General features: G+C 36.2%; 1 protein-coding gene across 1 annotated transcript in view; it reads right to left on the reverse strand.

Annotated features, from left to right (window-relative positions):
• Positions 1–4,769: 4,769 nt before the first annotated feature.
• Positions 4,770–17,155, reverse strand: part of rybpb (RING1 and YY1 binding protein b) — a 30,423-nt gene continuing 18,037 nt past the window's right edge. The window contains exons 3-5 of the mRNA XM_066698048.1: positions 9,377–9,643; positions 9,183–9,278; positions 4,770–8,408 (exon numbers count right to left, since the gene is read on the reverse strand). Of these exons, the coding sequence (XP_066554145.1) occupies positions 8,156–8,408; positions 9,183–9,278; positions 9,377–9,643 (616 nt within the window). The 3' untranslated portion in view covers positions 4,770–8,155. The remainder of the gene's footprint in view (positions 8,409–9,182; positions 9,279–9,376; positions 9,644–17,155) is intronic.

Below are 17,155 nucleotides of genomic sequence, written 5' to 3' on the forward strand. Positions count from 1 at the left end.
GTTTGCAGACTCCAGTTTTAAAGTCCCCGGAGACACAATAACACAGTTCTATATATGACTACCAAAACAAAAGCATTCACTGCTGTAATTTCCATCATGGTAGGGATGCATCTTGGTAGGAATGTTAGAAGACTATAATTGCTAAATTGAAAGAATTGTCGCCAAAGGTATAAACTTGTACCTCTTTAAATATAACAATAGCTAGTTATTAAAAAGTTAAGCAGCAATATTAATGTTAGGAGTAGTTTGAATCAGTGATAATGTAAAGGTAATATAATAGCTGGTAGGTTAGTGTCTGTGATACTGTGCAGGTTAGTACAAGTATATGTATGCCGGAAGCAATGATAGTATATAGATTAGCATTTGTGATAGCACTGTCTGTAGGTTTCAATCTGATTGTATATAGCGTATAACGTCCTTAAGCGTAATCATATTTTGAATACCTTCTTAGTTTCAAATGCTCTAAAACTGAAGTTTATATGGCTAAAATTACATATTGTGTGTTTCAGTACTGTCTTAGGATGGGTGACCTCTGTGCAGATGTACCGAGTGCATGATGCTCCTATAACCGTATACTTGGAGACATATGGGTTTTGACTTTAATCATGGGAACAACTAGCGAAAGAACTGGTCCAGGGGCTAACAATTCACTATGATTCAGCAGCTTGGTCAGCAAGAAAACAAGTTTGATGTGTCCTGAATATATGCTGTAAGGGTGGTAAGAAAATGTGTTGAAGCTGGAGCACAGCGCCATGTGGTTTGGAATCTCGGTATGCTGATGGTGTGTTTAATATATGTCTTGTTGCATCAAAATTATATTCAAAAATAGACTCCTTTCAAAATCATATTAAAATACAGAGGAACACCTTTTTATGTACTGATATTTCAATTCCATTATGCATGTAAACAATCAAAGTACTCACTAAACACCCAATTATTTGTTTGTTTTTAAAAAATAAACCTCTTCAATGTATTGATGAACCACTCACGCTTTTAAACAAGACATTTCCATGGAAGTGAAGCAAATCAATGTCAACTTTGTGCATCACACTTCATGCCACTGAAACAAACTCGCACAGTATTAATAGGGGTACCACTACAGGAAAGCAGTGCAATAAATTATTTGGTACAGATCATTGGCTTCCTGGTGATTGTAATTGCAATCTATGAAAGCCTGACCTTAATTGAAATAAATCTACCTTGTCACTTTTGCAATACACAAAGCATTTAGTGGTGTATTGTCTTGGGAGTAAATCATTTCTAGTTGTGCACATTAAATATTTTTTGATGAGAAAGTCTCTCTTTTGGAGAAAATACTTTTAGTAGGTAATGTGGATTGTGTTGAATGCAGCCACTAATGGATCCAAACAGTTTAATTAGGCACTTCCCACTTTTATTTTAAATATGTATTTGTATTCTATTCAAAAAGGGTTAAATGCTTATTTATTGAAGCTCAACAGGTATTAACAAAATGAGGGTAGATGTCTTACCACCTTTCAACACCCCTTTAGAGACATCTGTTGAGATCAGTCTAACCTTTCCCTATACCTCAATTGTATGGACTGTAATTTTTAGATGATTGTGTTGTGGATGGTTTGCATTAAATAGATGCTGGGAAATAAACAGTGAAACAGTCCATACTGTTAAGCAGTTTGTGACTGTTGGATCCTAACTCTCTTTTGGCATTGTGAAGCAGAGAATGTAAGTGTTACAACAACAAGAAAAAAAAGATCCAGTAAATGGCTGATGAAAGGCACAGAGCTGTCGAGAGCAGAGAACAACCACTTCTCTGTAAATTGCAGCATTGTGCCGCTTCAAAAGATTTCACTGTTTGGGATTAATAAACGGAGGGATAACACAGTGTATTGATCAGAGGAGGTCCCTGTTGGAATGTCACCGGTTTTCTGAGGTGGCATAGAATTAAATGTGTAGTAATCCTTGACACGTCTATTTAAAAACTTCAGTGCTGATGATAGTGGTTTGACTTTCAGTAGTCACCCAGCCTGTTGATCACTACCAGTAAGCTCACACAGCTTGTCAGATAAGATATCAGTGCAGTGTATGAGTTTTCCTACGTTACTTCGGGACTGAAATTTTACTGAGAATACAAGATTCTAAGTATCCATCTTAGTTTGCAGTAAACTAACCTTTTGCATGCTCTAATACATTCATTTTAGACTCATTCATTTTAAGACTCCATGCCTTTCCAATAATAGAAGATGTGTAGCTTTGTGTAAATTTCAGATTTTTAGATACAGCAATCCACAGCTCTATACATGCAAAGCTGCCGGGACAGCAGTCTAAATTTGGCCAGAAAATGTAGAAGGAAACTTGTTTCTACTTTCAGGGGACACCATTCTGCATTTTGTAGAGAATGTCAGACAGAATATTTATGGGCAGATAATTATATTATTAACAATTAAATATGTATCATCAATATTTTTCATGATGTATTATTAGGCTATAATTATGTATTACTATGATAATTATTATTGTGTAAATAAACGTGTTAATTAACCTATATCTATAAATAGGGAAAGGTTTAAATGTCTATATTTCATGTTTTCTAAGGCAATGAATAAGATATAATACAGCTGAGCCAACAGTAACAGTACAACGTGGGAAGTTAATATACTTGTTATAGTAGGAGTAAACTATAGTTTACTTTCCATAGATCTTATGCAGTAGAAATGTCTGCTGTTTCTTGCGCCGCTGCTGTTTAATATAAACGTGCCATGCAAATCCCAGCCTCACAATCCGTGGTAAAAGGGCACAGTTCACTAATACAGAAACAATACAATGTGTCCAATCAGTGTCAGTTTAACATTAATTAATTATTAAAAACATGATTAGCGACAATATGGAATCGGATCATTGAAGGAAGAGAAGTTACTGTCAAACTAATTCCGCAACAAATCACCTTAGACTGAACTAACCAAATGATGAGACCTAAATGAGACCGTCTAATAATTATTGACGGGCCTCTACTACTTATGATTAGAAATACATAGTAAAAAAACATGTATTAACTGTGATAAAATGATGAGGAGTCTGCTAATCCGGATAATCCCATAATTTGTATTAATATTCTGGTGCGCAGAAGCAGGTAGACACATGACTTTTCTCACAACTTTGGTTCAATAATTAAATTACGTATTTTTGTGCATTTGTTAATGTGTACAGTTTAATTTCACCATTGGCTCCAATACAGATTATATTTTAAGATTATATAGGAAGATTATATTTAAATCGGCTCCGCAGCCCACCCGTCCGCTGCAAATGGCAAGAAGTGACCCTTCCTTCATCAGTAATGTAATGAATTGCATGTACAGGACTGCCTACATACAGTTATACTTTGGACAACAGTGTTACATGATTTGAGTCCATAGCATTTACACACCATATCAACACGCTTTAAAAGTAACACAACATTTCAACGGAAAACATTTGTCTGGTTGGAGTCCTGACCTCAGCTGACCTCCAGATGAATGGCGATGGGATTTCAGGAAGACAGCCCGGACTAGACCCGGCACTGTGGGAGAAGAGCAGGCCGTCCTCCAGCTATCTTTCAAAAGAAACAGCACAGTGAACTTACACCCTATTAAATACACAGTGAACAGCTCTCGTTTTATTCTTTTTTTTTGGTTACGTAGTATATTCTGAAAGTCTTACTTTGATACTACCATAAAAAGGAGGGATCTAACAAGAAGTACTTGACTGGAGGACAGTGTCATTTTGATTAACACAGTTTTAATGAAGCGAAAACAAAAACGTTTCCTGAAATGTATAAAGAGACTCTGTACTGCTGATTGTGTTTGATAGTGACATTTTGTCTCACCCCATCTTTACATTTTCCTGTTGCACTGTGGAGAAAAGGCAATTATCCTTTACATGTTTGAAATTGCATTAGATCTTGTAAGCATCTGTTGAGCAATTAAGACCAAAAATATATCTAAATTGTTTCTTAATCTACAATAATCAGGCTACATCACCAAGGATGATACCCTGACATCTCAATCTCGCCTATAAAGCAGTTGGGATATTCATTATATAACCTAGTCACCCACTGGGTGATGTAAAATGTCCTAATTTTAAAAAGGAGTAAACAGATCTGCACATGAGGATGAGCTCATGTAATGCTGTTGTGATTATTGTGCCTCCCAGGAAAAGTAGCCCTTTCAAAGACTGTTGACATATCTGACGTTTAAGGTCTACATTAAATTGTGAGTAACATCATTGCAAATCTGCATATAGAAATATTCATGCAACACAACTGGCTACTTCTCACTACTTCTTTGGCCTGCAGTAATTCTGTTCAGTATGAAACTGCATACCAAACCTGCCCTACATCTGTTACTTAATGGGCAAAGCTCTGTACAAGACACTCCACAGGATAAAATTGAAAATATTGTCACAGCACTGTACAAAATCTAAATGCCACCTCATAACTAGCTGTCTTTATGATATACATTAAAAAGTGAGAAGAACCTTTTATGCTCTCTGCAGTCTGTCCTCCTTTATGTCTTAATGCAAGCTGTAGGATTCACTTATACTTCTGGAAATTGTGTTCTAAGCTTCGTGCTATTTAGCCTGGCTGTCTCCCATTTCACAAAGAGGCGGCACATGAAAAGAAATGGTCTTTTTTTTGTATCAGTTGCTTTTCATTTGTACCTCATCTGTGGCCTATCTGACAGTAGATCTGATGTGTGTAATGGATTTTCAGGACATGGTTGCTGGGAAAAAGGAAAACAAAAACCTCATGGATTAAATAAATTTAACCATTATTTATTTGTGAAAAACTACAAGCAGAATTCATAAATAGACATTTCTATTTTAAGCAGAAGAAATGATAGACGTGGCCTCTAATAGCATAGTCGTGCACATGCCAGTTAACATGTATATATTAACATTGTATTTGCTAGACAAAGAGCAGTGTCCATTAAAAGTTCTGAAAAAACATTTAAGACCTGGAAAGTAATCTGACCATCTCACAAAACCACCAATGACACTTTAGCAAGTGAAAAACAAACAAAAACAGAATAAAATGCAAATTAAAAATATATATTTATATATATATATTTATATACTAACAGGCTGTTGACCCTACATATTTTACAGAGCAAAAACTTCCAAAGCATTGTACAAGACATTTTATTAGGGGAAAAGAAAAATAGAGCTTGTATAATACATTAACATTAAAAATTCACAAGATTGTTATGCCATATTTAAACAAGCATTCTATATTTGGGTCTCCAACAAACAAAGCAAAAGAAAAAAAATAATGTAACCATCTTTACACAGTAAATTAAGGTTACAAGTCATACACAAGAACAGAACTGCTTGCGCGTTAAAAACTGTTCAGCTCCATTGTCATACTCTAATGTTGGCTCTTGTACCATTTCAAATTACATACAAGCAAAGGTTTTATATATCCAGCAAATATTCAATTCTCAATAATTTAAGATACAATTGATAGTTTTACAAAAGTAGACTGAGTATGGGATTTGATAAGGCAAGTGAAAAGCCTGCTAGTGTGAAATCCAATCTATCTCGTGAATGAAACGTATTGCAATACATTGTTTTGCAAGTCGAAGATTCCACTTACATGTTTTAACCCGGGACTAAAATGTACTCGTATGTCCTCGTGGTGCCCAATGTAAGACTTCAAATATTCAAGTGTTCACACAGAAGATTCTACATAAAATCATGATCTTATTGGATAGATTTTTTAATCCTACCTTTAATAGAAGTGTTTTGAATATCGGTATCAAGACTTTAGGACTTTCAGACTCAGTGGAGGAAACAAAACTCAGCCACATAACATGACGGGGTTTGTGGTTCATGGTTAAAACACAAAATAGTCCTTCCATCACGAAAGTTTAAGCTGTTCTGTACAAGGTATCAATTACATTAAACGTGATGTTCTATTTAAATGCTAATGATACAACCATAACCACTTAATATATTTAGTTAGCCTGTGTATTGATTCAGTCTACTTAATGCAGTGTTAAAAAACTACTTCCCCAAGTGTGTATTGTTTCAGGCCTGCTTGGCTGTAAAGTTATTGTATATTAAGGAGGCACCACTGAAAGACTGCTTCAATAAGTTCTGCATGACTGAACCTAAAGGCAACAGCCTACAGGTAGCTGGTTATTATTCAACAAAAAGATAAGCACCTTAAAAAGTAAATAGTTGTTTTAATGCTTTCGGATTTAATTTACATAAAAACTTGAGTAGACCATAGTTGTAGTTTAACTGGTTTCCTTTTTTTTGTTTTTTATTTTTATTTTCTTTACATTTAAATTCTTTGCCATTGAAAGCAGTGCAAAATATATACAGTATTGACAGAAATGCAACACTTTCTTTATACACCTAGAATAAACTATGACACTATCAGTTGCATGTATCTTCAGATAAATGTTTATTTCACTCTTAAAATAAGTTTTATAATTATTTAATTGGACAGGAACGCTTTCATTTAAACCGATGTAAACTGATTTAAACTATCTAAAACAAATCAAACTTTGAAGTGTTATAATTTATTTCTGTGTAGCACAATATCAAATTCCTTTGGTCCTTCAATAAATAAATTAACTTTTTATTTTAAAGATCATATATACACTTGTATTTTCATACAAGTTTAATAAAATTCAAAAGGAAATACAATGATTTTGAACCACTGCTTTTATAGGATATTGATATGAACTACTCAAACAACTGGCTATAATGTTAATTAATGAACACAGAACAAAATAGAGTCTTTTTAGGTAAATGAGAAGGGGACCCATTTCATTTGGTTAGTTCAGTCTAAGCTAATGCAATGCTTTAGCTACTTTCACGAAAATCAAATATTTAATTCTACTTCATACTCTTTTCAACCTGAAGTAAAGAAAAAGTAGTAAATTATCCATTCAATGACTGTCCAGCTCGTTTTCACATTAGCTTTACAGAAAGGTAAAAGAATGAAGTGAATTTAGCTTTAACTCGGGAGACTTGGTAGACATTTTCAGGTTCACAGCAGAAACCCCAATGGCTACCTCACAACAGGTTTTTTTTTTTTTTTTTTTTTTTTTGAATGTCAGTATTCCAAGAGTCGCACAGTTTGAAGAACATATTGTCTCAAAAATGTGCGTCTACTAGGTAAAAAAAAAAAAGTTTCTAAATCCAATCGACTAGTTAAAAAATAAAAAAGCCACATATAGCTCTTGTTGTGAATATAAAATACAGACCGCAGGATGGATAGACTGTTTTATACTGAAAGTCTAAAAGTGGATTGTAAAGTGATAGACATCCAAACATTAGTGTTGTTTTTAAATGTAATATGGAGCTCATCTATTGCAAACGTGTAATCTATATAACACACATCTCCCCAGATTGTTTATGCCAAAGGTCATATGAAGGTAAAATTAGGAGGAGTTTTAAAGACCCCCACCCTCCCACCCACCCCTCAAGGATTTGTTTGTATTATTTGTAAAAAATATTCTACACAACCTGTTCATATGCATGTCAAAAATAGATTAAGCAAAGACAGCAACGGTAAGCATAATAGCTTCTGGGTTTTAGCACTTTATCTTATTGTATGAGGGACAGTCCCAGACTTGTAACTGTTCCAAGTTGGTTTCACTTCACAGTGTATCAAGCACCAGTGTTTAAGGTGTAGGTTTTGAACCACTTTGATTTGATAAAACAGTTTGGAGGAAAAGAAAGACAAAAAGCAGAGTTGCCATTTAGTAAAATGAAGATACAACAACAAAAAAACAATAAAAAGGATAAGGGTGTCATCTGCAGCAAGTAATAAATAAAGCTAATAATGGATCAAAATAGTTAAAATGTACATGGAAAAATTGTGCACAGCAGATTTTATAAAAAAGTTGGTTTGGCCGCACATCCATTTACAAATGATCATTAGGAAAATCATATAAAACAATGGAATACATAAAAGTGTCAGGGTGTCATCAGGGGGTGAAATTCCTGTCTGACCAGCTGCCCAAAGCAAGCTGTATTCATCCCGAATGTGAAGAGTACATACAGATCCAGGGAGATATCCGAGCATCGGTGTGAACGCTATGCAAATCTTTCTGTATCCACAGGGAGGGCAGTTGGGGGGATCTGAATTTCAAACCCTGGATGATATTCACGTTTCCATGTACAGTGCTTAGAAAGACTCATCGTGGACTGCAGAGAGGTCGCCTTTCGGAGTTGAAGAGCGCGAGGAGCCTTTGTCCGTACTTTCGGATCCAGAGCAACTCTGGTGCTGTTGTTCTGACCCCGTGCTAGACGTCACTGTGGACGACGATGTGGAAGAGGAACGGGTTTTTTCTTTGAAGTCTGTGATAATTACTGTGACGTTGCCCACTGTTACTGCAAGCTGCTGTGCAGTACTTCTGTCAACATTTTTCAGTTTGGGCCTGGCCATAAAGAAAAGAGAGTGTAAGTCAAAATACAAACGGAAATCATTAATTTAATCCTGCTCTTAAATTAAAATGTAAAGACGATTAAAGCAAACAGGAAAATGTATAAAGTAGGTGAAGTTTTCCAACTCACTGAAGAGTCAAGTTTTTATAAGTGTACTGTAGGTTTAACACAAAATCTTAAAATGTAATCATTGCGTGTTAATAGAAAGATGAAAAATAAACAGTCATTGAATGAATGTACAGTTCAATATTCAAGAAAACAGGGTTCTCCGAGAGTTATGCGAATAGAAGGTAGGTATGAGTAGGTGTGGAAAGGGCAGAAGATTTCTGAGATAGCTGACTAATTATGTTTCTCTCAATAGCTTTGTTTTGTGACACCTACAAGGCAAGAATCACAATGTATTACCAAAAAAAGGACAAAATGCGGTAATATGATCAAGTCAGACTTACTCATAACATTTGATTAAATGTTTACAGAAAATGATAGAGAATATGATTCAGAACTTGGAAGCATATTTGTTTGCAGTACATCTGATGATTTATGTATGATTTATTATTTTTCTAATAGACATTTTTAAAGATGACCAAGATGACCGAATACATTTTTATATTACCACCTTGGACATCTAAAAGCAATAAATCACAGAAATATAGGCCTACTAGAGTACGTAATTTAATCATTAATGCAAACAAAATCAAAATTATATTAATACCCATTTCAACTTAATTAGAAATAATTATATTCCGATTCGAAGGAGGGATAAATACCTGGAAATGTGGGTGCTGTTGGTCTTAGTTGTTGAATTGCCAGACTGTATACTGTTAATTTCACTGGGAGGCCCTTGCTGAATATCTGACTTAGGTCTGTAAACAAAGCAATACACCAAAGTAAATATCATGTGTAGTCATTCAGAAAACAAATTCAACACGAGGGAAACACATGTCACACTCCCAGGACTTACTTTGTCTTTTTGCTGCTGGGTTTTTTGGTCACTGTTGGAATGATTTCTTTTTCTTTATCGGGTTTCTCCTTTTCAGGCCTTTCCTTATCGATTTTCTCTTTCTCTGGCCTTTCCTTCTCAGGCCGGACTCTCTCGGGCCGGTCAGGGTCAGCTCTTTCTTTCTCAGGCCTCTCAGCCTTTTCTTTTTTCTCCTTTTTGGGAGGTGGAGGAGTAGCATATTGCTGAGCAACTTGTTGCGCCACAAGCTGGGAGTTTATTCTAGGCTTCCTGTCGATACACACACAAGAAAATACAATTAGTAATCCTATCAATTTATTTCCGTTGTCTAGTCTTTAGAGAACGTAAGGGCATGCTTCACTGCTTTGGAACATAAGAAAGCCTCCAGTTTCTTCCTCATTTAATTACAAATTGGACAAGTAAACCACACCTATTTCAAAAAAGAACACCTCTTCAACTCTGGCTTCTGAGCCAAGAGATAAATGTGCTTCACACTTGGGTTTTATTGACTGGAAGCACTCTGGCAACATTTCTGCCTATGAGCTCTAATCTCATTACTTATGTCCTTTAATAAATTAATCTGTAAATCACTGACTGGAAAATTAGCACCATGTCACTTTGACTAATCTAATTACTCAGGTGGTTCCACTTCCCTGCAGCCTTGTTTGGCATTGACTGGATTGAGGGCAACAGAAAATGGCCAAGAGATTTAGTGTTTCACAGGTAACTAAAGATCTAGGAAAAGATAAACTGTGCTGCAGAGGAGTCTCTGTAGATCTGAGTTTTGACTCCAGTTTATCGGCAAATCAATTGTGAATTACCATTGATAAATACAAAACATTTTTCAATTGGCATACAACTGCTAAATTAGGTACTTTCAATTAAGTGCCTATTTGTTTATTTAAAAATGTGTTTCACATGTAGCTATGCTAACTTTTTAGAGACAAATTAAACATTGTTCTCAGAATGTATTTCCTTTAGAGTTACAGCAATAAAGTAGACATTACAATAGGAATGCATAGGGTTTAAAAACTAGTTATTTTTACAATTACTTTAATAACAGTAATGTTTTAAAATTATGTGTGAAGTATTATCTGTGCAGAAAGTACTTATTTTTTGCATTCAGATTTTACCACATTAAACAGTACTTGAGTTATCCTGGTGTTAAATACTGCTGAACACTATAAAGAGCCCTTTCCCAACAAAATAACATTGCTGTCCTTTACAATGTCTTCTACCAATTGAGCAGAAGTACAATGTTCCAGTATTCAATGACACATTGTTCTTTAACTTCACCTCAAGAGAAACGAAAACAGTTACTGCTTCTATGGGTAAATTTAGCAAATTACTCAGTAAGTAGGGAAGTTAAAAGTCACAGTTTGATTCACAAATGTGGGTGGACAACACGGTCTTCCACTGCACTAGTGACACACTTATCCTGAGACAGTCTACATCACAGCACAAGTAAGTTTTTCTTACACTTGCATTTCAACTGCAGAGCCGAGTCAATATATTTTAACCCAAGTCAGCACTACTCAGTGAATCTTAACTATTCCAAAACATCAAAGGAATCTCTGCTAATAGAAAGGTCTGAATCTTCAAGTGTTTTATTTAAGCAACACTTAAAATTTTAACTAGGACCTATACAGTAGCTAGAATAAAGGAATGACTACAGAAGTGTCAAAACATGTACTGTGAAAGCAAGGATATTTATTTATTTAATTATTTATGGTGGATAAGCCTTTGTGAATTGATCATGCTTTATTTTGATCTATTTTGGGAGGTGAAGTCCCTTCAATTGAAGCTTCCTATAACATTAAAACTCACCCTCACCTTGCATGCTCTCTTGAGGACAAAATACAAGATTTTAGAACAGGGTTGAATTAAGATGTGTTTTTACAGCAGTACTTTCAATAGCTGAAAGATAGGGGTTTGTCAGGGATACTCTACTTTAAAGTGGGGCTTCCGGAGTTAATCTGTACAAGGTGCAGCTGCCCCACCCCCCGCCGAAGGATTACGGCAGGTCATACCGGAGAATACATCCCATTTGGAGCACTACAAGCTGTCATTTCTGGCTCACTGCCGCCAAATATTTGGCGACAGGTCAGTGTATCTGGGTTAAAGTTTAAACACTGTGGTAATAATTACTGAAGCCAACAATTTATTTCTAGTTCTGCCTGCTGCCCATTGTTGTAGGACTCTAGGATAACAGCTTGGGTCTGCAAATTACTACACTACATTATATTTTATCCCCAAGATTATGATCAGAATTCATTTTCCTGATCCAAAGTATAAGTGAAACCTTGCCGACAAGTATCTTACAGTATACCAATAATGAACAAAATTCAATCACTGAATAGCACTCACAAAACCAATATCTAAACCTGAAAAATTATAAATCCAATCACACTGTTGGACAGAATGTCAAATGCCACAATGTCACACAAATTGGACACTATTCAGAGAGCTTTAAGTATGGTTTATGTGCTTCATGTGTTGCACATAAATGAAAAAAGATGATAAATGAAAGGTTATGCTAGGCAGAAAACTAGACATTTCACACCTTTCCCTTGTTTTCCCTTAAAATGCATGTTAAATAAATGTAATATCTTAAATAAAAACATGACTGCATATGTTTAGAACACTTATATATTAAAAAATATACATTTAAAATGTGTTGCACAAAACAATTATGATTTTGCCCACTTCATTTTTTGATTATTAGCTTTAGAAAGTGTCTATTGTCTTATTTCTGTTGGATGCAACTGAGTTCAAAGAGTTTCACTCAAATGACACCGATTTGAGAACAGGAATGCGGTGAACCCTGCAGTGTGCACAGTCAAGAGAGCTAACAAATTCCAGTTTTTCTGAAATAATGCAGGACAATGGCATGTAAACATGTGGGAATTGCACTACTGGGTCTTCTCTGCAAAGCCAGAACTGAGCACTGAAAGAATGGTTTGTCACACTTGGCAGCTTTCAGACCTCCTGTCTTCACAGTAGGGCAGCTTTCAGCTGATGAGATAATTAGAGTGGTGTCCCAGTTGCTCCAATTCATAACAGCTGGGGGATGTGTAAAAAGGCAGTGGATAATCCAAGTTGTTTAGAACAATCGCTGCAAGCCCCTCTGGAGTCCGAGGAGCCGCAAAAAAAGGGCAGCATTCCATTTAAAACAGTCTAATGCTTTGAAGAACATTCCCGTATGAGAGCTAGGTATGAATTCAATATTAAACTACATGAACTTCTTGGTCTGATGGAACTTCAAAGGAAAATGTAAAACCAGCAACCAAGCCCCCCCAAAAAATATAATACATATATTAAAAGTAGAGAGTAAAATAAAATGTACAGACATCACTGTATCCATAAGGTTCTTCATTTATCCAAGGACACATGGATAGTGTGTTCTTAGCATAATAAAGTGTATTTTACACTTTACGTACACACATCGGCCTTATATGATACCTTAAAATGATATAAATGTATGATTGAATGACAATTTTAAGCTAAACCTCTAGTTTAGAATATGTTTTCATAGACATTTAATTGTAAAATGATCATATAGTTTAAGTAGTGTTGTGCTGTTCGTTATATGCCTTTTAAAAATGCTTGTAAAATGCATATTAGTGGGAACCCAATAGTTCCCCCAGAATCTGCTGCATTGTAAAAGTATGTATTTACACAAAGTGTGGCGCGAGGACTTAAGAAAGGCTTTAGACCTTATTCTTGTCAAACCTCATATAGCTGTGGATGTACACATTGACTCCTTCAGGAATGATGCAGAAACACAACCTTACTTGAACCATTCCCAATGACCACTATGTATACATCGATGATAAGCTTCCACTTCTGTGCTCCATTTTCACTCAAAGCATAAGTTAAGTGATGTAAATACTCCCTTAAAACTAACAGTTTGCTTAAACATTTAAACTGTTCTGGACAGTCCATCAGATGCCGGAAACATTCCAAGTCTATGCAATAGAGAACCATCCTACCTGACACAAAATTGTGGTGTGATGCTTACAGAAACATTTTATACACAATGTAGCATTAATTAAGAGTTAAGGCTTTAGTGCAGTTAAGATCGGCAAAAGGCATGTAGAGCACTATGCTGTCACACTGCCAACTCACGTTTCCTGAAATTAATGGGAAACATCTGGCACTGGCTGGCAGTGACAGAGTAAATGCATGCAGGATTTCAGGAGAGTGCTTACTATACAGCATGCACTTCGGGCTGAAACATGCTTTACAAGGGACTAACAACTAATCGAACACTTCATGGTTAAGTGTCTATACACTTGATTACCCACTTTACACACAGTACCTGTAATCTTGTGATCTGAAAAAGCAGCATTTGTTCACATACCATAATTTAGCAAAGGAAGTACTTGAGTATATGTTTTTAATACACAGAACATAACTTTTTTTAAAGCATAAAGTTTTGCTATGTTTTTTAAATGTAGCTTCTTACTAATTTGAGTTTATGGTTTTAAGAGATGCTACTTTAAATCTGTACAACAGCTTTTATTCAAATTAATTTCGAAAGTGGAAACACAAAGCCTAGAGCATTTACACCATTTTTAAACTTTCCCTCCAGTACTGTCTGCAAGTCTTAAAGTTATAATGTTGAGAGTTTAAATATGTTGATTAGTTTAGCTTTTTTTGCTTCATTTTAACCTTTTCTATATGTAAAAACGTTTTCAAGCTTTTTAAAAGTTAACAGTTCATATTACTTAACCTACATATAGCACTAGGCTATAGGCTAGTGACAAAGTTGTCCATTCTCACATTTCCTATACCAAAATCCTTTTTTACAACAATTTGTAAGGATGTGTAATTAAAATGTCTGGTATTTTATGTGAATTATGTATTTTCCTAAGCATTACATGAAGTCCAAACAACTGATGTATGACGAAACCTAGCGCACATGGTTGCATTTAGCAGTGTTTATTAAACACTGTTTAAAGTAAGCTTATAAAATAATTGTTGCAATTGAAGAAAGGAGATCCTGCATACACTGTTATCTATAACACAAAGATAAGCTGAATATTAATAACGGAAATGCTCAAGGCCAAATCAAGTAGGATATAACGTGGTTTCACCTATAACACGTTAACTATAACCTATAAGAGTTTTTGGCTCCAGAGGACCACGTTATATCGGAGTAGAGGTGCATTAATTATGATATTGCAATCAAGTTTCAATGAGAATATGTATGCTTATGTAATCACACTGAACTATTTTTTGACTTCAGCCAAGATCAAGAGCATGCAATGACAATGCAATAACACAAAACTTAGCCGAATAAGAGTTTGCAAAAAACAGAGGCCTAGATTCAACAGTGATTCAAATGAACAAGGAGTTCTGATGCCTCCTCTGTTATATAATAGGTCAACCCCTTGAACCTGGACATGATTCAAGGCTTCACGCCTTGCGTTAAACTGATGGCTTACAACATAGACTCAAAACTGATAAATCTCTGGAAGGTAGTGAGCAAATCAGAAAGCAATCTGTTGCTTCATAATAGAGAATCATGTCATGCAACTAGCTCAACATGACAATCAATAAGAAGCCAGGGCAGAATGCTGATGAGATGGACTTTGGCTGGGCTTCCGACACCCTACTTCAGATGCAACTACTATATTCCAATCACAAGAATTGTCATGTATAGAGCCACATGCCTAAAGCGAGATCTGTGAACATTACAGAAAAACAATGGATACCCCTTGAATGAATGGGCTTATGAATACACGGTGTTAAACACACACAATGTCAAACAATGCATGTTTAACAGTATATTATTATTTTTATTTCTTGGCAGACGCCCTTATCCAGGGAGACTTACAACATACAGTGAGGGAAAAAAGTATTTGATCCCCTGCTGATTTTGTACGTTTGCCCACTGACAAAGAAATGATCAGTCTATAATTTTAATGGTAGGTGTATTTTAACAGTGAGAGACAGAATAACAACAACAAAATAGAGAAAAACGCATTTAAAAAAAGTTATAAATTGATTTGCATGTTAATGAGGGAAATAAGTATTTGATCCCCTATCAATCAGCAAGATTTCTGGCTCCCAGGTGTCTTTTATACAGGTAACGAGCTGAGATTAGGAGCACTCTCTTAAAGGGACTGCTCCTAATCTCAGCTCGTTACCTGTATAAAAGTCACCTGTCCACAGAAGCAATCAATCAATCAGATTCCAAACTCTCCACCATGGCCAAGACCAAAGAGCTGTCCAAGGATGTCAGGGACTAGATTGTAGACCTACACAAGGCTGGAATGGGCTACAAGACCATCGCCAAGCAGCTTGGTGAGAAGGTGACCACAGTTGGTGCGATTATTCGCAAATGGAAGAAACACAAAATAACTGTCAGTCTCCCTCGGTCTGAGGCTCCATGCAAGATCTCACCTCGTGGAGTTTCAATGATCATGAGAACGGTGAGGAATCAGCCCAGAACTACACGGGAGGATCTTGTTAATGATCTCAAGGCAGCTGGGACCATAGTCACCAAGAAAACAATTGGTAACACACTACGCCGGGAAGGACTGAAATCCTGCAGCGCCCGCAAGGTCCCCCTGCTCAAGAAAGCACATGTACAGGCCCGTCTGAAGTTTGCCAAGAACTGGGTGAAAGTGTTGTGGTCAGATGAGACCAAAATCGAGCTCTTTGGCATCAACTCAACTCGCCGTGTTTGGAGGAGGAGGAATGACCCCAAGAACACCATCCCCACCGTCAAACATGGAGGTGGAAACCTTATGCTTTGGGGGTAGTTTTCTGCTAAGGGGACAGGACAACTGCACCGCATCACGACGATGGACAGGGCCATGTACCATCAAATCTTGGGTGAGAACCTCCTTCCCTCAGCCAGGGCATTGAAAATGGGTCGTGGAAGGGTATTCCAGCATGACAATGACCCAAAACACACAGCCAAGGCAACAAAGGAGTGGCTCAAGAAGAAGCACATTAAGGTCCTGGAGTGGCCTAGCCAGTCTCCAGACCTTAATCCCATAGAAAATCTGTGGAGGGAGCTGAAGATTCGAGTTGCCAAACATCAGCCTCGAAACCTTAATGACTTGGAGAGGATCTGCAAAGAGGAGTGGGACAAAATCCCTCCTGAGATGTGTGCAAACCTGGTGGCCAACTACAAGAAACGTCTGACCTCTGTGATTGCCAACAAGGGTTTTGCCACCAAGTACTAAGTCGAAGGGGTCAAATACTTATTTCACTCATTAACATGCAAATTAATTTATAACTTTTTTGAAATGCGTTTTTCTGGATTTATTTGTTGTTATTCTGTCTCTCACTGTTAAAATACACCTACCATTAAAATTATAGACTGATAATTTCTTTGTCAGTGGGCAAACATACAAAATCAGCAGGGGATCAAATACTTTTTTCCCTCACTGTAAGTGCAAACAAAGCACATAAATACAGTGAAGTACAAGGCATCAATCATTACAAATTCAATTTGGCTAAAACAGCAATTCAAAATAAAACATTTTACAAATTCCAATTTACAATTTACACAAGTACAGTAAGTGACTTCCTACATCCTGGACGGTGAAAGCTAAGTGCTGTCAAGATGTAGGGTCACAGTCAAGGGCTACGGGAAAGGGAGCAAGTATACATTTCCTAAAGGTTTCACGCAGAACCCACCTCAAAGTACCTGTTCTGCCACAGGAAAAACAAAACAGCAATTGAACTCTATCTAATAATTTAAAGCTTTTGAAAATAAACATTTTAAACTTTATTTAATAAGTAGTTGTATTGTGGTAAAGG

This window comes from Amia ocellicauda, chromosome 3, assembly GCF_036373705.1.
Source record: "Amia ocellicauda isolate fAmiCal2 chromosome 3, fAmiCal2.hap1, whole genome shotgun sequence".
Lineage (NCBI taxonomy): Eukaryota > Metazoa > Chordata > Actinopteri > Amiiformes > Amiidae > Amia > Amia ocellicauda.